General features: G+C 43.0%; 1 protein-coding gene across 1 annotated transcript in view; it reads left to right on the forward strand.

The window, feature by feature from the left end:
* The window catches only part of PLB1 (phospholipase B1), a 552393-nt gene that overhangs the window by 488107 nt on the left and 36845 nt on the right, over positions 1–27441 (forward strand). Inside the window, exons 50-51 of the mRNA XM_078647360.1 lie at positions 18925–19005; positions 25002–25067. Coding sequence (XP_078503486.1) covers positions 18925–19005; positions 25002–25067 — 147 coding nt within the window. The remainder of the gene's footprint in view (positions 1–18924; positions 19006–25001; positions 25068–27441) is intronic.

The following is a 27441-nucleotide window of genomic DNA, read 5'->3' on the forward strand; positions in this document are numbered from 1 at the left end:
ACGAATGGTAACTACGCCACACACTGGTGCCACTGCACCTGCTGCACAATTATAGCTAAGCAACACTACCACTGCACCAGCTCCACCAATGGTAGCTACCACTCACCGGTACCACTGCACATGCTGCACCAATGATAGCTACGCCACACTGGTGCCACTGCACCTGCTGCACAATCATAGCTAAGCAACACTACCACTGCACCAGCTCCACCAATGGTAGCTACCACTCACCGGTACCACTGCACATGCTGCACCAATGATAGCTACGCAACACTGGTGCCACTGCACCTGCTGCGCATTCACAGCTAAGTAACACTGATAACACCTCACCTGCTTCACGAATGGTAACTACGCCACACACTGGTGCCACTGCACCTGCTGCACAATCATAGCTAAGCAACACTACCACTGCACCTGCTCCACCAATGGTAGCTACCACTCACCGGTACCACTGCACATGCTGCACCAATGATAGGTACGCCACACTGGTGCCACTGCACCTGCTGCACAATCATAGCTAAGTAACACTGATAACACTACACCTGCTACACAACGCCATCTACCACACACTGGGGCCACTGCACCTGCTGCACAATCATAGCTAAGTAACACTGATAACACTACACCTGCTCCACGAATGGTAACTACGCCACACACTGGTGCCACTGCACCTGCTGCACAATCATAGCTAAGCAACACTACCACTGCACCAGCTCCACCAATGGTAGCTACCAATCACCGGTAGCACTGCACATGCTGCACCAATGATAGCTCCGCCACACTGGTGCCACTGCACCTACTGCATAATCATAGGTAAGCAACACTACCACTGCACCAGCTCCACCAATGGTAGCTACCACTCACCGGTACCACTGCACATGCTGCACCAATGATAGCTACGCAACACTGGTGCCACTGCACCTGCTGCGCATTCACAGGTAAGTAACACTGATAACACCTCACCTGCTTCACGAATGGTAACTACGCCACACACTGGTGCCACTGCACCTGCTGCACAATCATAGCTAAGTAACACTGATAACACTACACCTGCTACACAACGCCATCTACCACACACTGGTGCCACTGCACCTGCTGCACAATCATAGCTAAGTAACACTGATAACACTACACCTGCTCCACGAATGGTAACTACACCACACACTGGTGCCACTGCACCTGCTGCACAATCATAGCTAAGCAACACTACCACTGCACCAGCTCCACCAATGGTAGCTACCACTCACCGGTACCACTGCACATGCTGCACCAATGATAGCTACGCCACACTGGTGCCACTGCACCTGCTGCACAATCATAGCTAAGCAACACTACCACTGCACCAGCTCTACCAATGGTAACTACCACTCACCGGTACCACTGCACATGCTGCACCAATGATAGCTACGCCACACTGGTGCCACTGCACCTGCTGCGCATTCACAGCTAAGTAACACTGATAACACCTCACCAGCATGGTACTATTGCACCTTGCGTTTTGCGTCAGGGTGAGTCGTGTGAGTCATGTGGTAGTCTGAAGCCTACATTTTTGGCATTAATGCAGCACTTTGTAGTTGCATAATATTGAACAACACCGTGATATACATGTACTGTAAATTGCCAAATTTAAATTTCTCCGTTTCCAAACATGAAAGAAAACATTTTGTTACTAGTACCATTTTGTCCAATGTAACTATTATTTTGTTATTATTCTACACTCACTTTTGTCATTCTGCAGTAACTCACACTCTGCTCTGACACTGCACTCACTAAGACTATGCACTTACTCTCACACTAAAGTCACCGCCACTCTGCACTTAGTGTCACTCACCATTCAATGTGTTGGACATGCAAAAAGAGGCACGAGGTACAATAACGAACATGGCACCACCCACAATGAGTAGCCCTGCGTTAGTTGTGAAAGTTAAGGTACGGTGATAGGCCATCGCCGTGTGGCAAAAGCCCTTTCAAAGATAACTAGCTAAAACTGGTCCTTAAAATACTAAACGTAGCCGTGCATTTTTACTTTAATGTATTCTGACTGACAATGTTCAGCACAATCTTTAATAAATCACCATTAGTCTCATGTGTTGTGATAACGCGACTGTAGCAAGCGTTTCTGTTACTCCGTGGCAGATTCTGTCCAAGGCTTTCAGCCCTGCTTGCAAGTGTTACATAAAAATGTTAAAGTTTCAAGACAGCTGTCAAGATTATGTTTACCCCAGGATAGGCGACGTAATGTTTGTCGAACATTTTAGGTGCAGTACATTAACAACATAAAAAATATTAAAGAGCACTGCAATACACATTACACTGACCTATGTCTATAGATACTTGTAAGAACACACTGATGTAAGTCATAAGACAACAAATGTTTAGTTTTCAAAATATGTGAGGTTAGTAACTGAAATGCAGAAACGAAACTATATTGACAGAAACAAAAGCCCTCCTGCCCTCATAAAACTGAAGGGAACATCTGTTTAGTGTTAATCACTTCTTATCTCATCTTGTCACAGTAGTGTCACATTCCTACGCTTCCCTCTGGCCTCATGCTTGAAAGAGAGGGGCCCAATAGATTGGATGCTTTGTTCTCCCACTAAGGCAAGGATAAAAAAAAAAAACAAACAGCAGCATACTCTCCAAAACATAAGTCCCTTCAAAGTTTTTGTTTAATAGGAAATGTAAGAATACCTGCAACATATTCGCAACATGTAATGTTTCAAATTATGTGATGCTTGTAACTTCTATACTGCGAACGTAAATGAAGATAAGTTAGACCACATTCACACATATGAAGGATATTTGTAATCACCTTTCAAAAAAACATTATGAGACATGTTTTGTCTCTCGCACTTGTAGTGCTCTATCCTTTGGAGTGGAGCCTTTTACTTTGGCACCCCCCTTTTCACCAATAGCTAAATATGTCAAATAATGAATCAGAGAAGCTGTTAGAGAGAGCTCTATTTCTACATTAACGACAAGCATTTTCTACTGTCAGTACACCCTTTCACCATGGTCTACACACACCACCAGCTGTCAGTGGACCCTTTAAAAAGGCACTGCTGCTTGTGCTGTACCTGTTTGATGTATATATGAGTGAAGCTTGAACTGCTTCTGCTGTACCTGTTTGATGTATGTATGAGTGAAGCTTGCACTGCTGCTTGTGCTGTACCTGTTTGATGTATCTATGAGTGAAGCTTGCACTGCTGCTTGTGTTGTACCTGTTTGATTTATGTATGAGTGAAGCTTGCACTGCTGCTTGTGCTGTACCTGTTTGATGTATGTATGAGTGAAGCTTGAACTGCTTGTGCTGTCCCTGTTTGATGTATGTCTGAGTGAAGCTTGCACTGCTGCTTGTGCTGTACCTGTTTGATGTATGTATGAGTGAAGCTTGCACTGCTGCTTGTGCTGTACCTGTGCTGTACCTGTTTGATGTATGTATGAGTGAAGCTTGCACTGCTGCTTGTGTTGTACCTGTTTGATGTATGTATGAGTGAAGATTGCACTGCTGCTTGTGCTGCACCTGTGCTGTACCTGTTTGATGTATATATGAGTGAAGCTTGCACTGCTGCTTGTGTTATACCCGTTTGATGTATGTATGAGTGAAGCTTGCACTGCTGCTTGTGCTGTACCTGTTTGATGTATGTATGAGTGAAGCTTGCACTGCTGCTTGTGCTTTACCTGTTTGATGTATGTATGAGTGAAGCTTGCACTGTTGCTTGTGCTGTACCTGTTTGATGTATGTATGAGTGAAGCCTGCACTGCTGCTTGTGCTGTACTTGTTTGATGTATGTATGAGTGAAGCTTGCACTGCTGTTTGTGCTGTACCTGTTTGATGTATGTATGAGTGAAGCTTGAACTGCTTGTGCTGTACCTGTTTGATGTATGTATGAGTGAAGCTTGCACTGCTGTTTGTGCTGTACCTGTTTGATGTATGTATGAGTGAAGCTTGAACTGCTGCTTGTGCTGTACCTGTTCGATGTATGTATGAGTGAAGCTTAAGTGAAGCTTGCACTGCTGCTTGTGCTGTACCTGTTTGATGTATGTATGAGTGAAGCTTGCACTGCTGCTTGTGCTGTACCTGTGCTGTACCTGTTTGATGTATGTATGAGTGAAGCTTGCACTGCTGCTTGTGCTGTACCTGTTTGATCGATGTACGTATGTATGAGTGAAGCTTGCACTGCTGCTTGTGCTGTACTTGTTTGATGTATGTATGAGTGAAGCTTGCACTGCTGCTTGTGCTGTACCTGTTTGATGTATGTATGAGTGAAGCTTGCACTGCTGCTTGTGCTGTACCTGTTTGATGTATGTATGAGTGAAGCTTGCACTGTTGCTTGTGCTGTACATGTTTGATGAATGTATGAGTGAAGACTGCACTGCTGCTTGTGCTGTACCTGTTTGATGTATGTATGAGTGAAGCTTGCACTGCTGCTTGTGCTGTACCTGTTTGATGTATGTATGAGTGAAGCTTGAACTGCTTGTGCTGTACCAGTTTGATGTATGTATGAGTGAAGCTTGCACTGCTGCTTGTGCTGTACCTGTTTGATGTATGTATGAGTGAAGCTTGCACTGCTGCTTGTGCTGTACCTGTTTGATGTATTTATGAGTGAAGCTTGAACTGCTTGTGCTGTACCTGTTTGATGTATGTATGAGTGAAGCTTGCACTGCTGCTTGTGCTGTACCTGTTTGATCGATGTACGTATGTATGAGTGAAGCTTGAACTGCTGCTTGTGCTGTACTTGTTTGATGTATGTATGAGTGAAGCTTGCACTGCTGCTTGTGCTGTACCTGTTTGATGTATGTATGAGTGAAGCTTGCACTGCTGCTTGTGCTGTACCTGTTTGATGTATGTATGATTGAAGCTTGCACTGTTGCTTGTGCTGTACCTGTTTGATGTATGTATGAGTGAAGCTTGCACTGCTGCTTGTGCTGTACCTGTTTGATGTATGTATGAGTGAAGCTTGAACTGCTTGTGCTGTACCTGTTTGATGTATGTATGAGTGAAGCTTGCACTGCTGCTTGTGCTGTACCTGTTTGATGTATGTATGAGTGAAGCTTGAACTGCTGCCTGTGCTGTACCTGTTTGATGTATGTATGAGTGAAGCTTGAGTGAAGGTTGCACTGCTGCTTGTGCTGTACCTGTTTGATGTATGTATGAGTGAAGCTTGCACTGCTGCTTGTGCTGTACCTGTGCTGTACCTGTTTGATGTATGTATGAGTGAAGCTTGCACTGCTGCTTGTGCTGTACCTGTTTGATCGATGTACGTATGTATGAGTGAAGCTTGAACTGCTGCTTGTGCTGTACTTGTTTGGTGTATGTATGAGTGAAGCTTGCACTGCTGCTTGTGCTGTACCTGTTTGATGTATGTATGAGTGAAGCTTGCACTGCTGCTTGTGCTGCACCTGTTTGATGTATGTATGAGTGAAGCTTGCACTGCTGCTTGTGCTGTACCTGTGCTGTACCTGTTTGATGTATGTATGAGTGAAGCTTGCACTGCTGCTTGTGCTCTACCTGTTTGATCGATGTACGTATGTATGAGTGAATCTTGAACTGCTGGTTGTGCTGTACTTGTTTGATGTATGTATGAGTGAAGCTTGCACTGCTGATTGTGCTGTACCTGTTTGATGTATGTATGAGTGAAGCTTGCACTGCTGCTTGTGCTGTACCTGTTTGATGTATGTATGAGTGAAGCTTTCACTGTTGCTTGTGCTGTACCTGTTTGATGTATGTATGAGTGAAGCCTGCACTGCTGCTTGTGCTGTATCTGTTTGATGTATGTATGAGTGAAGCTTGCACTGCTGCTTGTGATGTACCTGTTTGATGTATGTATGAGTGAAGCTTGAACTGCTTGTGCTGTACCTGTTTGATGTATGTATGAGTGAAGCTTTCACTGCTGCTTGTGCTGTACCTGTTTGATGTATGTATGAGTGAAGCTTGAACTGCTGCTTGTGCTGTACCTGTTTAATGTATGTATGAGTGAAGCTTGCACTGCTGCTTGTGTTGTACCGGTGTGATGTATGTCTGAGTGAAGCTTGAACTGCTGCTTCTGCTGTACCTGTTTGATGTATATATGAGTGAAGCTTGCACTGCTGCTTGTGTTATACCCGTTTGATGTATGTCTGAGTGAAGCTTGAACTGCTGCTTGTGCTGTACCTGTTTGATGTATGTATGAGTGAAGCTTGCACTGCTGCTTGTGTTGTACCTGTTTGATGTATGTATGAGTGAAGCCTGCACTGCTGCTTGTGCTGTACCTGTTTGATGTATGTCAGAGTGAAGCTTGAACTGCTGCTTGTGCTGTGCCTGTCGTTTCCAGTGGTGGGGGCTGCAGTGAGGAGCGGTGGGGGCTGAAAGGACGAGCAGGCTGGGAGAGGAGATATAGAGGCTTCTGTGAGCTCCCAGCCTGTCGTTTCCAGTGGTGGGGGCTGCAGTAAGGAGCAGGCAGGGAGAGCCAATATGAGACGCCTCTGCGAGCCGGCATCTGGCAAAAGGCCAACTCTTAAACATGAAAGGAGGCAAAGGGACGCGCGCACGCTAAACTCACGGCAGACTGGTGAACGCGCCCAGACCATCTGGATTCCATTACCGCAGCGCCCTGACAGCTCTAATTGTTAATTTATTGCACGCCGTGCTCGTAACCACTCAAGATATGGTGGAAGTGCGGAACCAGAAAAACATATGGCCTATTACGTGCAGGCTACTAAAAATAGGGCACCGCGAGGACCAATTACCATTCACATCGCAAACTAAACCACTGAAAAAGCTCGCGCACTGAGGAATTTTTCCTGCAGGATTCAAAAGCCCTTAACAAAAGGAGCTCGAAGCTCCGCCTCCCCTGCTGACGCAGGGTTGACGTAGGCCGAGCCCTAAAAAGTAGGGCAAATGGGTCCAGTAGTTACGTTGTATATACATTTCATATATTTAGTTAAATGCCAATTCTATATATTTACAAACAGATAAAATATGTATTTACGTTGTTTAGATATGTACTTGAGTAGTGGCCGTTTTGGAACTTTATAGTAACTTTGTCCCTGGACAGACCATTCTATTGTAGTGACCACTTCTTAGAGAAAACTGTACTATGAGACCAGGTCTCTTTCTGTGTATGTTTGTAGGAGCAACAAGGCCTCCAGTGTGGATGGTCTGACTCTGGTGTCTACTACAAGGCATGTGTGTGGCCGTGTATCTGTTGTGTCGTGTGGGACAAGAAAGCATGCAGAGCCAGGTAATTGGGCTTTTTATCTTTTATTGAAGTCCCAGACACCGTCCTACAGTGAGCAGCAGAACCCCCTTCTTACCGCGTGGTCCCCAGATATAGCAATATCCTTCCCAGTCCCCACATCTTCCCATCCCTCACCACTTCCATTCCCTCCCTGTAGGTGTCCTGCGGTGGTGTCGAGTTCCTCCTTGCTCTGCTTCATTAGGGTTCCATTGCTCTGTCTACTCATGAAATATGACATCTCCCCCCTTTTTCCAACAAACAAAATTTAAGGAAGGCAAACCTGAGGAGCGGGACAGATAGAGAGAAAAAAGCAAAGACTTAGAGAAAAAATGGCTGACATAGCTTGACTAACTGCTTGGGTGTTGGGTTGTTTGTGATGGGTGTAGGCTGCTATGGAGTGGCTCCAAACCATCTGCAGGCTTTCGTTCTATTGCTTCATTCAGCAGGGAGCACCCGTCAGAGCCTACATCACTGTACTGGTTTCTTTAACTTTCTCTGTCGACAGAATTGTGACCATAACTCGCTCTGAATTCTCATTTTCATGCCTTTTTTCTTCTTCAGGTACATAGAATTCTTTGTGATACTTCTGTTACTATGGTGCCGTTGACTTTGGTGACTGTTAGTGGCTTGTTCAGAAAAGGAGCATCAGACTTTTGGCTCTGCTGTTGTCGTACCAGCACTAAGATGTGGTTGCCCAGCTTAGCGTGCCTGCATATAATATTGCACTCAAAATTTATAAAGAGGCTATTATAAAAGCAAAAATCACCTACTATACTGCAGAAATCGAGGCGGCTAAAAACTCCACTAAGGAGCTTTTTTAATCCGTACAAGCATTATCCAAACCACAACAGGTCAGTTAATTTAAGCCAGACCAAGCCTTTTGTAATAAAGTGGCGAATTTCTTTCAGACCAATGTGCAACTAATCTATGATGACCTTCACAACTACCTGAAGTCTGTACAGAATGGCTCGCCCTAGTACTGGAGGAAAGGTCACCTCAGTGCAAATTAGCTAGCTTTAGTTCCCTTACTTCAAAAGAAGTGAATAAAATCTTACTGTCAGCTAAATCGGGCTCCCCGAAGGACCCATGTCCACCAACCATCATGCACCTGGGTTCTAGGATGATTAGCTTATATTTAACCTCTCTCCTAAATCAAGTACTTGCGTCGGGGACATATCCGTCGGTCTGGAAAAAAGCCTGCATAAGACCAATTTTGAAAGAAACGGTCCTAGATCCCATGGAGGTTAAGAATTATCGACTCATTTCGTGTCTGCCAATTACAGCCAAAATTCTTGAAAGGGCGGTAAATCAGGAGCTCATGCAATATTTAGACACTAACAATCTGCTGGACTCTAGTCAGTATGGCTTCCGGTCATGTCACTCGACCGAGACGGCCTTGATTATGGTAACTGAGGAGATTCGCAGGCAGGAGGATGGAGCGGGCAGAGCCATCCTTATCCTCCTAGACCTATCAGCAGCATTTGACACCGTGAACCACACAGTGTTAGTGCGGCGGCTGAAGGCTGTGGGGATTGGGGAACTGGCTCTGTCCCTTCTCTTCTCGTTTCTGTCGAGCACTGGAAATCACTGACTCAATTTAAGCACTGGTACTATGCAGTGGCACGTGACCACAGTGGTTTTCCTCCTTGCTACTTGCTCACCTGCTTCACTGAACCAGGTGTCGGTAACTGGGGAATTTTCTGAAAGATTTGTGCTCACCTTCATTCACCAGATGTTGTATAAGCCAAGAAAGAACAGAGAGGCAGGTAGGTGGGCTTCTTATCTTATTATACACCATCCTAAAGTGAGCGGCATATCCCCCTTCTAACCTAGTGGTTCCCAGATCTGGGAATGTTTGTTCCAGTCCTACACCACTTCTGTCGCTCTAGGTGACAGAAGGGAGTGTCCAGATCCCCCCAGCTGGGAGTCCGCAGGGTCTTAGTGCCCTGTCTCCTCCATGACACATGGCAGTATCTTACACGTGAGAATGTTACAGGGCTTTTAAAAGCATGTTAGAACCATTGTTAACTTGACAGCTTCACTCTGTTTCTTTGCCCCAATTTTGAACATGATTATCACCAAACTTTATAAGAATATTTTATGTTTACCACTGTAGAATATTGATGTTATACGCAATAGGACCCTTGTGGTTCTCCGAGAGCAGAAGAATGAGCAGACAAACAAGCTGCTGGCCTGGAAGCAGGAACAGCCCACAATAAATCAGCATTGACTGTGAAAAGCAAGCACAACCATAAAAATGATACACATAAGTTGACGTCGCCAAAGAAAACAAAGCTATGCTTCCAATGTGGTTTCTCTTTTCCACACAAAGGTAAATGTTCAGCCATAGGACAAGCTTGCGAAGGTTGTGGGTAAGAGAACCATTTCATAACTGTGTAACGAGCTAAAGAATAATCATGTGAGTCACAGTGGCAAGCAAAAATGGACGCAAGTATGTTCCAGAAGCATTTTAAGCCATGCCCCTAAAACCAAAAATCAGCATCAGCTACAACAAGTAGATGCCAGGCAAGATAAATCGTCAAACTCATTATACAAAGGTTCTTCAATGTCACTATTGAATGCTAGCGAAGAAGATGGGTGTGCGCTGATGATATCTACCAAAGGATGGCGTGAGCATATGGGTTTGACTGCCTCTAAGAAAAATCACAATTCACTGCAAACTCAAGAAAGAAAATTACAAACTTCCTTTGGAAACTGTCCTAAAATCACATTGAAAGTGGACCATCACCCAATATCTTTCATCATCAACAGTGGTGCGTCGATTAATATCATGCCAGTGGAAAAACCTTGCAGTCTGTCCTTTGTATCTCACCTCACTCCGTCAGGCACAAATGTGTATACATGGGCTGCTTCTGAGCCTTTCAAAGCCAAGGGTCATTCACAGCGACAATGCAACATAAAAAGAAATTGGTGCAAGCCACCATTCATGTTCTACAAGGGACTTTGTCGAGTGCCTGTTTGCTCAGTTTTACCACCGCTGCTGACATGGGGTTGATATCCCTCAACTATAACCTCTGTAGTCAGTCTGAGATCATGAGCCGATTCCCGTTGTTAGTCTGTGGTCTAGGAAAACTCAAGAAAAGTACGGCGTCATATCAATGAAGACATTCGCCCTGTTGCTCATACTGGTTTTTGAGAGAACACAAAAAGAACACGACAAAGCCCTGACCCAAGTAGGCCAGTTACTTGCTGATGCATCTCAGTCTGAATGAAGCAAAGTGTGAGTTTCACAAAACTAGTGGTGGGCTGCGAATTCCACTCCACCGGGAGAGTTAGCGGAGTTTTGCCCACTCCACACAAAGTGCAGGGTTCCGAAAAACTCCACGAAGCGGTGCAGAACAGAGTTTTCCCTCTCGCGCAGAACACCAACGTTGAGTTGGCAAGCAAGATAAATTATAAGCTAGACCACCTCCAGGTGAGATTTCCCAAACCGGGCAGTCACGGCAGGTCACTCCCGCTCACTTTGAGACACTCGTGCTGAGAAAGCTGCCGCTCAAGTAGAAAATCTAATTGAGCGGCAGAAAGAAGCAGCGTCCTCTTCGCTGTGCATGGTGTTTTTGGCACTGTTTTAACAGCGTGTGTCAAACTCCCAGCACTAAAAATTAGCACAAGCAGCACAACTTACAACACTCCACTGCTTGCGGAGCCCAACTGACATTTTTCAACACTTGGCCGAATTCCACATAGCAGAATTATGCAAACTCTGCCCAGGCCTACACAAAACCACCCTCACATTTTTTTGGCCACATATTCTCTGATAGGTGAATGACTCCAGACAAGGTGCAAGCACCGTCATCCACTTGCCCCCGAGAATGTTACTATGCTGCGATCCTTTCTAGGCATGGCCAGGTATTGCTCAAGATACATTTGCAACTTTGCTACCATGAGTGTCCCACTGAGAGACTTGACAAAGCGAAATGTACAGTTTTAGTGGTCTCCATTGTATGAACAGAGTTTTAAATACATTAAATATGCAATTGAGAATGCAACTGAAATGGCGTACTTTGACCCAAGTTGCATATTGAAGTAACGCTTGATGCGAGCCCGGTAGGGCTAAGTGCAATCCTTGCTCAACACAATGGCCACGCAAATGCTCAGAGACACATTGTGGCTTATGCCATTTAAAACCAGTCTGAAACAGAATGTGCCTACTCTCAGTCAGAGAAGAAGAGTCTGGCTGTGGTGTGGTCCTTTGAACAGTTTCATGTAGTCCTCTACAGAAAACGATTCACCGTCATCACAGATCACTAGGTGTTGCTTACAATTTTTGAAAACCTGAAGTCTAAGATGCCCCCTTGCCTAGAGAGGTGAGGGTTAAGACTGCATAAGTAGGACTATGAGATCGTGCACAAACCTGGTAAAGATCAAAACCCAACAGATTATTTTTCGTTTGTGCCACTACCTCATCACAGTTCAACCTCAAAGACAGCTGAAGCATTTATCAACTTTATTGTATGATCCAGCATGCCTGTGGCTATGTCCATGGGGCAAATCATTGCTGGGACTATTGCAGATAAAGACATGACCATAATCAAATAACTTATTACCATGCAATCATGGAGGAGAAGTACCTAGCTCCTTGCCGATGATGTTGAATTCCAAAAGTTACAAAATATACAGGATGAGTTAGCAGTCACCCAAGAAGGTGCAATACTGTGAGGCTCGAGAATCATCATACCCGGAAGCCTAAGACAGCTGGTCATTGAGCTGGCCCATGAAGGACACCATGGTCTTGTAGACAGCAAATTAACCTTAAGAGATCGAGTCTGGTTTTCTTGGTTAGATGAGCAAGTCGAGAAGGAGTTGAATGCATTGTTTATCAACAAAAGTAAAGCAGCACCCAGTGACAATGTCTGTCCTTCCTGTCCATGCCTGGGAGAGGGTTGTAGTTGTGTTTTTTGGACCTTTAGGGAATGGATACCATCTCATGATATCATAGATACATTTTGCGTTTTCCTTTGGTGGAAGACCTATCTTTGACAACCTATCACAAATCATAGTACAGCTTGATAACATCTTTGCAACATGGGGTATCACTGAAATCTCTAACCTGATAATAGCCCGCCCTTTAATAGCAAAGAGTTCAAAGAATTTCTTATCCAATTCAACTTCAAACACCTCTCTGGCTCCAGCCAATGGTGTAGTTGAACGATTCATGGCCACCCTCAAAAGGGTCATTCAACAAGCGTCCATGGAGGGAATCAATCTGAACCAAGCATATGTTCCAGGCCCTCCGGATCTATCGATCAACTCCTCACTCCACAACTGGTGAGAGTCCAGACGCCTAACCCAGGTCAAACAGTGAATGCTGATGAGATTCGAGACTCCGACGCAACTCGGAAAAGAAAAATGACAATTTATGCAGATTAGTGTCACCATGCCCAGGAGACAGTTTTTGACAAAGGAGACTGGGTACGAGTTAAGTTGAAATGAAAACGAAAAAAGAGCACTCCTTTTGCCGCTGATCCTCTCTATAGGTCGTGCAATGCAAGGGACATATGGTGACATCACAACTTCCTGGACAATCCATCACTGGTGACACATCACATTTTAAACACCTACCGCAACACTTGTCAAGTCCTGAAACCACGCATGAGGTGAACTTTCCAGCAGGTCCTGTTCAAGTGCCTGAGCCTATGTCACTGTTGCCCAATCAGCATGAACTTCGATCACCTCGAGTCACCGGAGCATACAGACAAGTGCGAGCATCTTGGCGATTCATCGAGAAAATGTGATTTTAGTGATGTCTTTACCTTTTTATTTACCAACAGGGGAGATGTAACACTAGGAACCTCTTGGTACTGGCCGGACTCTGAACAGGAAATATGTAATATGCGGGGAGGTGTTAGGGTGTGTTTAATGGGAGTTATGGTGTACTGACAGAGCATGTCTGTATGCTGACAAATAAAGTAATGCTTAACCGCAGCTTCCGTGTGGCATGATTCATCTGCTTGCTCCTGGGCTCAGGAAGACACTACAACGCCAAACACTTCTCAATGCCTGTGCGAACTGTTTAAAGCAGCTGATAGCAAGATGACTATCATTTGTCAAACTAATCCAGAAACTGAACACTTCCAACATCAACACACTTAGTCGTCATATGTGGGCTGAAATAGCTAGCAACAGCACACATTCCAAAAATCCATGGTATTACTTGCTCAAAACTTACCTAGAATCACTGCAATTAGAAGAACTTTGGATTTAAGAATACAAGTCATAATTTAAAAAAAAGTTACACTGGAAATAGAATTGCAACAAAAACGATTTTTATGAGGATAAACATTCTTTCAGCAAACGTTACCATGCAGGAAAACCTGTGGCAGACCTTTGTAGTAAGAATTAAACTAAAGCTGCTGCAGCATTGATTTGGGATGTTCCCTTCCAAAGATAGAATTCTTCAGTGGGCGCCCAATGAATAGATCTGAACTTAATCTGCAGTAGATTATTTTGTTATCCTTCAGAATCAATCTTGCATCTATTATGAACGTGCTTTGACTTTAACTGGAAAGGAGACGCCTTCTTAACCCGATTTTCTTAATGCTGAACATCCCCACCTGTCACTAAGCCTTAATTGTATGCTTGGTTCACATATCCAACTCAACCTCAGTTACATTAAATTCGTGACAGCTTTGAACGTAAATGAAACAAACATGATATTTCAATATACTTTTTTGTGTATTTTAAGCAGCACCGTTTCTATTTGACTTGCAATTTTGATAGCGTTTTAAAAAAAAATTCGGTGTACATAATATTGTAAATATTTTTTATTAATCAAACAATAAACTATTACTTACATACGGATTTCTCTGTATTCCAGACCTTGATTTACTTTGCATGCTGGGACTTGTAATGGGTTAAACAGAATTACAATTCCAAAAATGCAGAGTAAAACAATCTGGTCTGGACGAGCTGCTCTCCCATGGAACTGGGAAACGTGAGACCTTAGTTGCAGCGTGTCTGCGTTCTTGGACGTGATGAACCAGACGGAGGCATTGAATTGTATAGGAATATGTGAGATGTGGTCTGGAGTACCCTCAGAGCACATTCCACACATAGCTTTTGTACACTGCAACTCAAGACATGGACATGCTGATGTCTAGGTCAACACAAATAATGCACATCCCTCCAAGGGGCGAAACTAGAACTACATAACTGCTGCCCTGAGCAGAGAGCTGCACTTTCAGCCAGTCCTGGCTTTTTAACCAAGATCAAGTTGCATTCTGGGACTTGTAGTTTTACATGTAAGCTTGTTGGCACGGGCTCATGAATCCTAGCATGCAAGGTACTGATGTCATACATGGCATCTAGGTGCTTGGCAACTGACTGAACACTTATTAACCCGCACCTCCTATAAACAGTACCAGACCAGGGATGCCTCTGTGGGCGCCAGTTCATATTCAGGCAACATGGCGTTGTAAGTGCATCGTGATTTCTTTGTGTGACTTGCGTGTCACAACAAGGAATGGCAGGGCCAGTCCAATCTTTCCCCTTACCAGGATCAATAGGTTGATTACTGTACAATTAGGTAACCGCACCCTCTTTTATTTACGTCCCTTGGAAATGGAAAACTGTAGTATTAGGCGCTATATAAAACATATTTTTCCCTTCTTCCTTTTGCTGTTGGTTGGGGCACTCTCAGTACACCTGCACATACTGGTGACTAGGTGCTACGTGCACGGCGTACAGGTGATGTGGACCATTAATAGTTAAAAGGCAAGTTACATAAAGGTAGTTGCTGTACGCCTGTGGCTGTTTTTTATTGTTTTATGCGTGAGTTATGTTTATAGCATATTCTGTATCAGATCACTGACTCTGTGGCAGGTATGTGTTTATGAGAACTTTTTAATCTGCATGTTTTGTTCTAGACATTTCCCTTGAATGTTTCTCACCGAAGTACTTAGTTACTACAATGAATGTGAATAGTAGGGTTCAATGTCACTGTGTACCCAGAGCCGGTCCTGGGATAGCGCCTTTGATGATTAATAGTTTCCAAGTACATTAGGGGCATATTAACAAGGGCTTTATCTCTGCTTTTTTGGCTTTAAACGCCAAAAAAGCAGAGATAAAACTAGCGTCCTTTCAGCAACAGGGTGCTAACACGCAAACTCTCATGTTAGCTCCCTTTTACTCTACGCTTCCCCTTGCATCTCTAATGAGATGCAAAGGGGGGCGTTCCAGAGTAAAATAATAGGAGAAATGTCGCTAAGCGACATTTCTCCTATTATCAAGGATATCGCTAACCCTGTTAGCGATAAAAAAAACAGCACTAATCGCGGATAATGCTGCTTTTTTACGTCTGATATTTTTCTGACTTAGCCATGGTATCCTATGTAAGGTGGATATCATGGCTAAGAATGTCTATCCCTATCAGCAAGCTATCGCCAAACCTTGTGGGATTATCACTGTATTTCCAGCGATAATCTCACAATTGGCAGCTTGCGCTCTGAATTTTATCACTTTGTAGATAAGCGTTGCTGATAGCACGCTATCTCCGTGATAAAATTCAGAGTTGGACGGCGATAATTACCCTAGCGCTAAGTGCTCTTAGTGATAATTATCGCCTGACCTTGTTAATATACCCCCAAGTCCTTTCAGGGCTATTGAAGCTAAACAAAGACTACAACCACCAGAATGCACTAGTTTTATAAATAAAAGCCCAGGACTTGAAATATCATATCTCAATGTCTCAGTGACATGGAGTCATGTGGCAACCACAGGCAGTCGAGTTTGGGTGAGGAACATCAAGTTAAGTTGCAAAATATGGCCTGGAAGAGCAACCACTGCCCCAATGGCACTAAAGAGTGGACTCAAAAGGATAGTTGGGGATGTGGAAGGAAGGGTGCAGATAAAAAAATATGAGGCATGAGCAGTGACTGTGAGTATATAATGAAGGAGGTCACGTCTCATGTTTCCCGATCCAGTGCAGGAGTACCTCATCCATTCAAGGGTTTCTCTATGCATTCTGGTAATCTTAGTCATGTTTATCCCTTTAAAAGTGTAGGACTACAAGTACCACAATGCAAAGACAAATCTGGGCGCTACTTCAATATGAAGTCAGAAAACATGAAAGGGTTCTAAGACCGTCCCACCTCTGTGTTAGATTTCCACCTCAATCCACAGCATGATGGAAATGGTTTTAACTCCTTGGTATTTAACTACAAATTATCTTTTACCAAGTATTTTAGTCTAATTAGGTCCATGGAAAAAAATCATGACTACAACACCCAGAATTCATTAGGTTCTCATATGAAAGTCCAGGACTGGAAACAGTGCCCAAGATGATATGGAGTGAGGTGACCACCCTACCTCTGAATACTACTTAAGATTTCACCACAGAGAAAACACATTCAGACATTTTTCTTCAGTGTTTTTTACCTACAAGGAAAATGTTTCAGTGTATTGACAGATTCTCCTTTCATTCCCAGAGCGAAATCCCTAAATTCCAAGGGCCTGTGTGACACGACACCCTGAAAACAAACTATGATAAGCCAAGGGGAAGCAGGCTGCTCACACACTTTCTTGGTCTTCTCAGCACTTTAGGAGCAGTGTAAAGTATCTGTTGTCTATGGTTTCCATCCATAGGTACAGACCCTTAGGGAGAGGCCTGTTCTGCAAGGGTCACTCATGGCTCGTTTACACCGGTGCAGCTAGTCGATTGAATCTGCTTTTCATGGGGAGTCGATTTAGGGGACCACCATAAGCAACATCAAATTCTAGATGGACATCGGTCAATAGCTTGTAGCTTTCCGACTTGGAGATTCCAAGTGATATTGTAGACAACTCTTGCTCTGCTCTTGTTATCAATTTAATGTCACTAGGAACCCCTCGCTTGTTCCTTATCTGTAATTTGAAAGTATCTACTTGTAATCATGTACATTGGTTGTTTATCGAAATATTGAGAACAGAAATATTGTGCGACCAAAATACTGTAGTCAAACAATCCAGAAAGTAAGTGCATGTGCGTCTCCCACTCCCAATCAGATCCGCCTCCTCTGTTCTTGAATTCTGCAAGAATCTGAAGACCCGGCTTTTCAATTAACCAACCTACCATAGGTAGGGGTAGGCACACACACCTGCTGAGTGCCAGGATACCCTCGCCGCTGATAAGGCTCTTTACAAATACACATAACATAACGGTACACAGACATAATATCGACTCCAAAATATCGTTTGGACATAATATCGACTCCAAAATATCGTTTGGAGAAAATATCTACAGGACAGAATATCGACAGCCAAAATATCGTTTTTAAGGTAAGTGAAGTAATATCGTTTTTAAGGTAAGTGAAGTAATATCGTTTTTATTTTTAGGGTTCAGGGTCAGTTTTGGGTTTTTGGGTAAAGGGGTATTTTTAGGGTTCAGGGTTAGTTTTGGGTTTTTGGGTAAAGGGGTATTTTTAGGGTTCAGGGTCAGTTTTGGGTTTTTGGGTAAAGGGGTATTTTTAGGGTTCAGGGTCAGTTTTCAGTTTTTGGGCAAAGGGGTATTTTTAGGGTTCAGGGTCAGTTTTCAGTTTTTGGGTAAAGGGGTATTTTTAGGGTTCAGGGTCAGTTTTCAGTTTTTGGGTAAAGGGGTATTTTTAGGGTTCAGGGTCAGTTTTCAGTTTAGGGTAAAGGGGTATTTTTAGGGTTCAGGGTCAGTTTTCAGTTTTTGGGTAAAGGGGTATTTTTAGGGTTCAGGGTCAGTTTTCAGTTTAGGGTAAAGGGGTATTTTTAGGGTTCAGGGTCAGTTTTCAGTTTTTGGGTAAAGGGGTATTTTTAGGGTTCAGGGTCAGTTTTCAGTTTTTGGGTATTATTTTATTATATTTTATTACTATATATATATGTTTAATAAATATGAAATAAAAAAATATTTATTTAACTTTCATTAATTATTTAATTATTATAAGTTAATTTAAGTAATTTTAAGTATATTTTAGTAATTAATTATTAATATTAATTTAATTTAACACTGTTTTTAGTAAATACGATATTTTTTACAACTATATTTTTGTAAACGATATTTTTAACTCGATATTTTTGTACTTACCTGTTTGTAGATAGAAACTCGATATTTTGACTGTCGATATTTTCTCAACGATATTTTTGATGGTCGATATTCTTTCAGTCGATATTCTTTCAGTGATCCAACATAACATATTCTTAACTCTACACCTATGTATCTTGAAGATAAATATCATCAAGCTTCATAGATGGAGTTTAGTGAAGCAAACCTATGCTTGCCTATACATGCTTATTGTGTCGATATTTCGGTCCGCTGTATTTTACCATAGTATTGTGATAACACTATATTCTGGAGACGATATGATGGTGGAATACCTGTATGCCCTATTCTTCTGCTGCTCTTAAAGACTTGGAATCATCACTGAAGTTCTATATTTGTAGTCTTGGTTAAAACATGAACTACTCGCTGTTATATGTCTTCCTACACAATAAGTAGATGCTGAGCATTAAATTCCACAAGACAGTGAAGAAACCTTGACTGCAGTAATTACTGTCATCTGACTGACCCAACTCTCTCCCTTCTCAGTGTGCTCAGGCAGCCATGCTAATGTTAGGTTGTTCCAATGATTATAATTTTTAATTAGGCGAATAAAGAGTCTTCAGTTCTCTTTCTCTGAAAGTGATTTGCAATGGCATCTTTCTCAGCGACATGATCAGCTAATTTCTTTTTTTCTTCTCTCAGGAAATCAACTTTCAGCAGGACTGGAAACTGATCACTCTCTTCATTGGAGGGAATGACCTGTGCCAGTACTGCCTGGATAGGGTAAGTACTTATACCAAGAAGGATGCATTCTCGATTGGGCGTTCATGCTGAATGGGCGGCAATAAAGGGCGCCAAGTGGACCTCAGGAGTCGTGGAAGTGGTCGCAGGTCCCAGAAGTTGGCAGGCGCTCCGAAATCCATGCTTACTTTCTGGCACTTCCACTACTTATCCCTCAGCAGCAAAGAGGAGGCAGTTCATGGGCTAAGAGTAGGAGGAGAGGTCAACCCTGTGATTCCATAGTGGGTCCATGGGTGTATGATGTCATGAACCCACCATTGTGATTTTGGTAATCCGAACTCCATGTCTATCAGTAACTGCTCTGTTGTGTGTTGGGATTTTCAGGTAATATTCAGCAATGAGTCACATTTTGAACTAACAGTTATGGACGTCGTTTAGGGGTCGTAAGAGGTAGCAGCTGCCACCCCGAGCTTGCCCCTTGCGACACCTGGCACTACCTTTGTGACCCCTGACTTAAAAGGGGACAAAATCAGTGCCAGGACCACATGGGCGGTACGTTATTTTTCGTTGTCGGTTGGGGCTCAACTTGCATAATTTTCTCTTTTTTTATCACACTAATAGTGATTAACTAAACATTATTCACTATTAGTGTAATAAAAAAGTGGAGTACAATTAGCTGGAGTATGATACTCCCTGGCAATTGCGGTAAGTTAAAAAAATGCTTTGAAATGTATGTTGTGTGCGAGCTTGCAGGTGAGTGTGTTTACATACGAGAATGTTTGTAAGTGTGTGTGAATATGTGTGTATGTGTAAGCATGTGTGTGTGTGTGAATGAAATTGAAGGTCAAAGGGGGTGTGAATTCACTTCCGCTATCCCTGGCATTTTGGTGAATTGACGTTCATGCTAACAGCTAAACATAACATATCATAAGCAAATAAATACTGCAAAAGGCACGATAAACAAACCATGAATTACTAGCAATTACTTGGGGTGTTAATACCTGAGGTGGGGAATAGCATATAACAAGATTGTTTCCAGCCTACCAGGCTCCAAGACGCCTCCATAATGGGGAGGGCGGCGCCCAGGGAGGCGGAGGCACTTTTGACTAAAGGAGATGAAATTCCCTGGAGCAGATACATCCTGCCTCGCTTCTTATCTTGTGACATACTCTCTCAATGATAGTTGTTCAGGTACCTGATATACCATGGACCCAGCCATAAGAGAGTGCTTTATAGAAACATTTGTATTGTCTCAAAAACATCTTTATAGTAAAGTGATGTACATAGCATTGCATGACAGAAACAAGGATACATTGGTGAGGCGTAGGGTCATGTTATTGAGATAATACACTGAACAAGGCTTATTTACTAAGCGTGGTTGAAATTTGAATTACACCTGTGTAATTTGTGTAAATCTAGGAATTTGAGCAAGCTGCTGTACTTTGTGATGCTTTGTTTAAATGCATCCTCTTGCCAAAAACTGATGAGAGGGCGCACTTCTCACCAACATATAGTGTGCAAATACAGATTTGCATAGTTTCCCATAATTTTATGAAAATCGCGTACTTACACAAAAGCAAATTGCGTAAATTTCGCACACCCTTCTTTGTGCATCAGAGAATTTAATTACACATATATAGAAGTACAGGCATAGAAGAATGAAGTGATTTGCCCAAAAATCAGATAGTGGGACTGTTAGATATAGGCATTGGAATTGTTTAATTTCTTTGTCAATGAAATACCAAAATATGTGCTAGTTATTATTACAGAGAATTAATACTTGTATAGCAAAGCAAAGTAGTCCTGGTGTTCATCCTCAGCATGCTCTTTTTTTGGCAACAATATCAGCTTTATCAAAAAGCTTGAATTTGAATAAAAATATAATTGCCACCTTTCGAAAGAGATAAACAAGATGTGTCTGTGGTATGAGATAACACACTGTAAGTGACATCCTGAAACTTAGACAAAACTATTTGATTCTAGAATTCCAATTTGTAAAGAATGATAAAGACAGACTACAGTGTGAGCCAACAGGGTGAGGTTTGAGACTCAGAGAAAACCATTTCATCCTAAAATTAAATGTTGATAGAACACCACAGTGTTGGACAGTGAGACAGCCAGATGCATCTAACTTGCAGCCCAAAGGCATGCTGTGATACTTGCCTGAGATTGATTGGTCAAATGATTATTTGCCAATTTCTGGGGCCCACAATTACCATGGAACTGGGTGTCCTAGTGCTAAGGTTGGAAAAAAAAAACCTAGATCTGTGAGAACAGATGGGTGTTGAGCAGGATGCTGAGTACTGACAATGACAGCACAGATCATACAGCGGGAAATCGAGAGGTCCAAGATTGAATTGTCATTCAAGGTAGAGCACGGCCACCCAGTTGGATATGGTGAATTTTTGGATCACAGAGAAGAGAACCCAATTGAGAGCATGCAAGTCACTTCGGCCGATAGGGAGAGAACAGGTTTTGAAGATAAGACTGGGCGTGATGTATGGTGTTGTAGCAGAGACACTGAGATTTGAATAAGCAATGCTGTATAATAGGGAGCCACTGAAGATCCTGGAGGTCGTTCAATGAAGATCTTGAAGGTCATTCAATGAGGATCTTGAAGGTCATTTCAAATTCCAGAGCCATTATTCAAGCCCAGAATCAATCGGGCAGCTAACTTCTGAATTATCTAACAAACCGAGGAAAGCCCATGTATGAAGAGTTGCCGTAGTTTAATCCAATAAGGATGTGCGATAGAGCACAGTGAGCTAAGTTGCAGAAAGGGAAGAACCTTCCTAAGGGTCTTCATGAGTATGAAGTAAATAGAAGTATGTTTCCTGATGTGCTCATCAAAAAATGAGCAGAATCGACAATAACTATTTGTCTGTGCCCCGATACAGCGGTGGATGGAGTAGGGCTCATCTCGCTTTGTTACTGTTAAAAATAAAATTGCAGAAAAACGAAAACTTTGGTTTTAGAAGAATTCAGCCGAAGTGATTGTAGATCCATCCAATGGATAGTGCCACGCTTATAGTCCTTGAATTTCTTCCAAAGACGACTCATATGACCATCAAGTTGCAAAATAAGGAGCGATATAAACAAATAGAACAGAAATAAATGATCCAGTGTATAAGGATTGGGGATTCAAAACAGTTTTGCTGCATGGTTGGTTGAGGTGTAGACAGCGGTGGACAAGTGAGCCATACTCGATAATATCTGAGAAGTACTGCCCTGCCCGTCTTGCACACTTATTTCATACAGGTGACTAACTTTCCAGGAGATGCTATCTGAACAGGGCTTATGCTGTGCTGGACCTGCTGTAACTGATATGAAAATGTAGAGACTGCTTAGGGCCACTGAATCTTCTTCTGCCCGAGTGCTGCACGCTATTCCGACCGACATTTTCAAAATAAAAACGAGTTTCAGGGCTATGAGATTCTTACCTCAATTTATGTGCATTTTGGCATCCCCGCAAATCCCAGATATATGGTGAGGCAATACATTGGTCTTAGTTCACAAAAAAAAGGTACAAGGTCAGAACCATGTAAATACCACTTGATCCCCCTCATGGATGGTGAGGGCAAATGATCTGCTGGCCTAGTGGTCTATCCTCTGAAATACACAATAGAGGAGTGGAATTTGCTGCCATCAGAACAATCTGGGTGTAGGCAGAGTGGGGGATACAGATAACTTCATGGCAATAGTAGTTCTTGTCCAAGTGACTGTGTCCAAGTTATTTTGCTGTTGAACAGATTGTCAGTGGCATTTAACACCCTAAATCGGAATAAATTCTGGCAAAACTGATAGACTTGGGGTATGACGAGGGTCTGCCCACATCAGTTAGAGACTTTCATGTTCATACATGGGTTTAAATCCCAATGAGTCACCTTGATAAAGGATGTTTTGATGGGCTCTGCAGTGTTAGTTAGTGTGAGTGAACACTACAAGCACACGGTATGGTGGGGGTCTTTCGTGGATGGCCTTGTGGGCAAGGCAGCAGATCTTGAATATGATTCTGGCCGTATGGGGCTGTTGATGCAGATCTGGAATAGTGGAGGAATCTATTTGCAGAGACTAATCTGAAGGCTAAGAGTAGAAAAACCTTGAGGGGGGCTAATAATGATTGATGGACCCCTGCCAGTAAAGTATTTCCGAAACTGAGTATTGATAGCACAAGGGGATAGATCGCTGTTTTTAATTTCACTTAGTGGCAAATTAAAATCATCAATTTACTCTTTTGCCTCAGGCTCTTTCAGGTCTTACAATACTCACTCTTTTTGCCACAGGAAACGAACGTGACTGTGCCTTTAGCTGTGTGAAGTGAGTTGTTGATATCACTACAGTAGCACGCAGAGATGAAATACATTCTTCATGATGTTAAATATGGCTCTAGAGGGGTAGGTGTGGGCTATTTTGTGCGTCATTTACTATCATTGCAGCCACTTTCAAAACGTTACACACTGCAAAGGGAAAGACATGCCTCGGTGGCAGTGAGGGCGCCATCGATGAGCCTCTGCATACATCTGTGCTCGTCATGTGAACTCTAAGAGCAGTATCCCACTTTTCACCCTTATCCTGTTGCCTTGATGCTGTGTGAGTCAAGGTCCAGAGACCAAGACTCTTGACAAATGTGTTGCTGTTTGTATTAGATTACATTGAAATCTCGTACGCTTGTTCTTGCTACTGTTGGACCCTATGTGATCTACAACAAACTGTGCAGTAGTAGTTTCATCCGTCAGTTGGCATCAGTGTGGAGTCTCATCTCCAGCCCCTGTTGTTTTTTATAGCCACTTCCTGTTGCCCTGACAACCCATTGTCCTTGTACATGCTCTAGGCACAATTTTTTCAATAATGCTATAAAGCATTGTGAAATACTTCCTAGACCACTTGTTTGGTTGTGAAGTGAATGGATGTTGCTCGAATGTGGCTTTACCTTGAAAAAATGAAAGACAAGAGGTGTTTGGCAAAACAGGAACAGTTGATTTCATTAAACGCAGTGGCCTGGAACTGTCTCAAAGCACATTGGTTTTGGCCGTCATTTCATGCATTAGATGAAGCATCATAAAGTGATTTGTACATTCCTTTGGTGACAGAAATCTGAGCCTAGTTACGGGGTCGTAAATCTGGTAATTTGATAAGAAGCGCAGGTGGGTCTCAACCTTGTGTGGACACAATGTGAGGCCAGTGAGTATGTGTCCAGATGTCTGGCATGGGGAGTGCGTGATCATTGTGTGTAGTGGGCATGCTGTGTTCTGATTGGCTGAATGTTCCTAGCTTAATGTGGCATCTGATTTTATGGTGTTTTGGGAGCGTGTGCCCATCCGGCCAAAAGTGTTTTATTGGGGCCAATCTCCTAAAACCATTGTGGTGTTGCTGCCTATCCGTGGGATCGATCAGGTTTTCCTGTTTGCGCTTTTGTCTAAGGGTTACGTGTCACCTCACCTGTAAACTGTCCATCAGTTCCTTTAGGCCTAGGTCACAGGGCCTGCCTGACCACGTACTTCTGACTCGGGGTTCAGGGGGAGGTCATATTGAGTGGAATCAACAATGGTGATGCAAGTTCGTTATCAAACGTACATATATCATGACGTGCATTGATATTGTATTTTCCAATATTAACATGCACTCCACCAACATGTATGTTTTCGTTCTTTTCCTGCTTTTCTTAATCAAATTTACATTAGTGTTGATCGTAATTTACAGTGAAATTGGAATAAAGAGGGTCTAGAGGAATCTAAAGGAATCCAGAGTATCCATCCCTAAAACACAGTAAATTTTGTAAATATGAAATTAACACATCATTGACAAAGGTGTGAGACTTTTCTTTGGGAACTTTAGAAACCTCACTAAATATGTACATTTTTTAAAGGTATGAGTAAAAATACCAGCATACTAATACTGTTGTAGGTACATTTGGTATATTTAAAATAAATTACACAGCACAAAAAATATGAACTTCACTCAGTTCTACTGGTGGTATTGTTGATGTGCTTAAGATTAATCGGGTACCTGTTGACCACATTTGTTCTTGCTTTATCCAGGAGTCGTTGTCAGTGGACTGGTACATTAAACACCTCCAGGAGACCCTGGATATCCTGTATGAAGAGGTGAGATGAGGGCAGCAATGGACACTGAGTTTTATGTTTCTATGGGTAATGCCTGTGTTAGAGCATCAATGGCAGATTTGGAGTCTATGCTCACCAAGAAAAATGTCCTTTCCTCATGCTTTACATTGGTCCCTATAACTTATACTTCTGTTCCCCCCTCCCAGTTCAATGCCTGTCTGCTCCTCCTCTCCTAGCTCTGTAGTACTGTGTCCTTCTCTCTACCCGTTCATGTCATTATCTCTCCCTCTTGCCAAGGTCTCTTTCCTCTTTTATAATCACTCCATAGAATGTTTTTAAGTGGAACATGGTCACTCCACCCTATCAGGGTTGTGTAAATCAAAACTGTTGCTGCAAAATATCCCCCAGACATCTGAACATCTCAATATGCAACTTCCACTTGGTCCAAGTCCGATTTGACCCAAGTGACAACTTAAGGCAAACAGGGATCAAAACCAAGCAGACCATTAATTATTGATCAACAGTATTGTAACTTGCATGAGAGTCAATGACACTGTACTACAGGCGTTCTGCAACCACCTCCATGTGACACCAACTTGTCTATGTGTCAGTGCAAGATCATGCAAGTTCTCCCTTGCAACATAACCAGAAGGGATGTGTCCATATCCTAGTGACTAGCAGTGACTGTGGAGGGCCCCAATGACTAAACAAAGCCCCCATTGCCACAAACCCAAATGGGCCACCTTCAAGAAGTTGTTAGTCACAGACCTTATCAAATTTGTTGCTTCCCTCACAGTCACCACTTACAGTGATAACATGATCCTCCCATCTACCATCACAAAATCACTCTATTGAGAGCCACTCAAACATCTCCTCAAAATCTGAAGCTCTTACAATCCTTCTTGCTTGTTCCTGCCTCCTCACCAGCAGTAAGATTCATGACGCACAAAAATATATTAAATTCTCCACAATCCAACTTCAACATTGCCTGGCCTCCACCTGAGTGAAAACATCCAGGGCCCACCGCAAAATTAACTTAAAGGAGAATAAAACCCTCCTCACTACTCTCAGTACTAAAACAAACCTCATTCCAGGAATGGCTGACATGCACAACCTCACACTCAAATTCTCCACATTTGTGAAATCGCTCAGCTGCATGATCGACATGTGACATATTCTTCAAAATAATTTTTCCTAGAAAATTAGCCCTTTGTTCTACATAAAACAAAGCTCCATTAAACAATAGTCTCAGAATGACTGTCCATACAAAGGTACTCTACATCTGGGATCAGACTCTTAGTTGGCATCCAAGTCCCTGACCATCCCCTGCACAGTCCCAGTCCCTGCCCGCTTCAACCGAGGGCTAAGAGTCCGTTTGCATCACTGTTATCCTAAGGGACCTGCAGTTACTTCCCCTCTAGGTCCATATTACCTTTAAGATCAACTAGATGTCAATGATATCCATACCACACACTCATCTCAATGTTATGAACAGAGCTTCACTGCCTCCTATCCATGTTTGTGCTATATGATTAGCAATTAGATTTCCCCCTCTGCACAGCTAGTCTGAAAAAACACTGCTAAATGCTTAGCGTGCTAACTTGGGGGGCACATGAAATTCACAATTGTGATGAAGTTCACCACTCTGTAATGTTTGTGATTTCATGTACTCACTAAGCGGCATATTTATGAGCCCCTTGCACCACCATAGCATCACTTTTTGTGACACTCCCGCGGCTCAGATCACAAAACCATATTTATGAGGTTGCGTAAAGCCACTTTGCGCGGCTTTGAATGGCCTCATAGATATGGAGGAGGGCAAGGCAGAACAAATCGCTGTGTTTCCTTACTCTGCGCTGGAGAGGCATTCCATGGGTATTGAGGTGGGTGTTCCCACGCAACACCCATGGATTTTGATGTTTCCCCAGATTTCCAACTTCATGTAAACCTGGGGCTGCACCAAAACCTTACGCCTCCCAAGGGGGGGACGCAACTATTAGAAATGTATTTATTTCTCCTAGTTGTTTCCTCTTTCCATGTGTGCTGCTTCTGCAGCACACATGGAAAGAGGAAAAAGCCTCTCAGGATAGTTTTTGTGTAGGAAGGTGCCCCTTCCTGCGTAAAAACAATCTTGCAGACAACACAGCACCCTTGTACCATGGTGCAAGGGTGCCTGCGTTTGCACTAGGCTGCCGAAACATCAGCAGCGCCGGGGAAAGGACAGGAGTGCACTGTATGATATAGATATGGTGCATTCCTGCCCTTTCACTCTGACGTAGGGCAGTGCAGCAAGGCGACTTGCTGCGCGGACCTGCGCCAAATCCCCATTAGTGAGGCCCTTAGATTTTATACATCGACTTAACCCTAAAATTGCATACAGTTTGTAAATTCCTGGTTCTGTATACATATCTCTTTT

Source organism: Lissotriton helveticus, chromosome 6 (genome assembly GCF_964261635.1).
Source record: "Lissotriton helveticus chromosome 6, aLisHel1.1, whole genome shotgun sequence".
Lineage (NCBI taxonomy): Eukaryota > Metazoa > Chordata > Amphibia > Caudata > Salamandridae > Lissotriton > Lissotriton helveticus.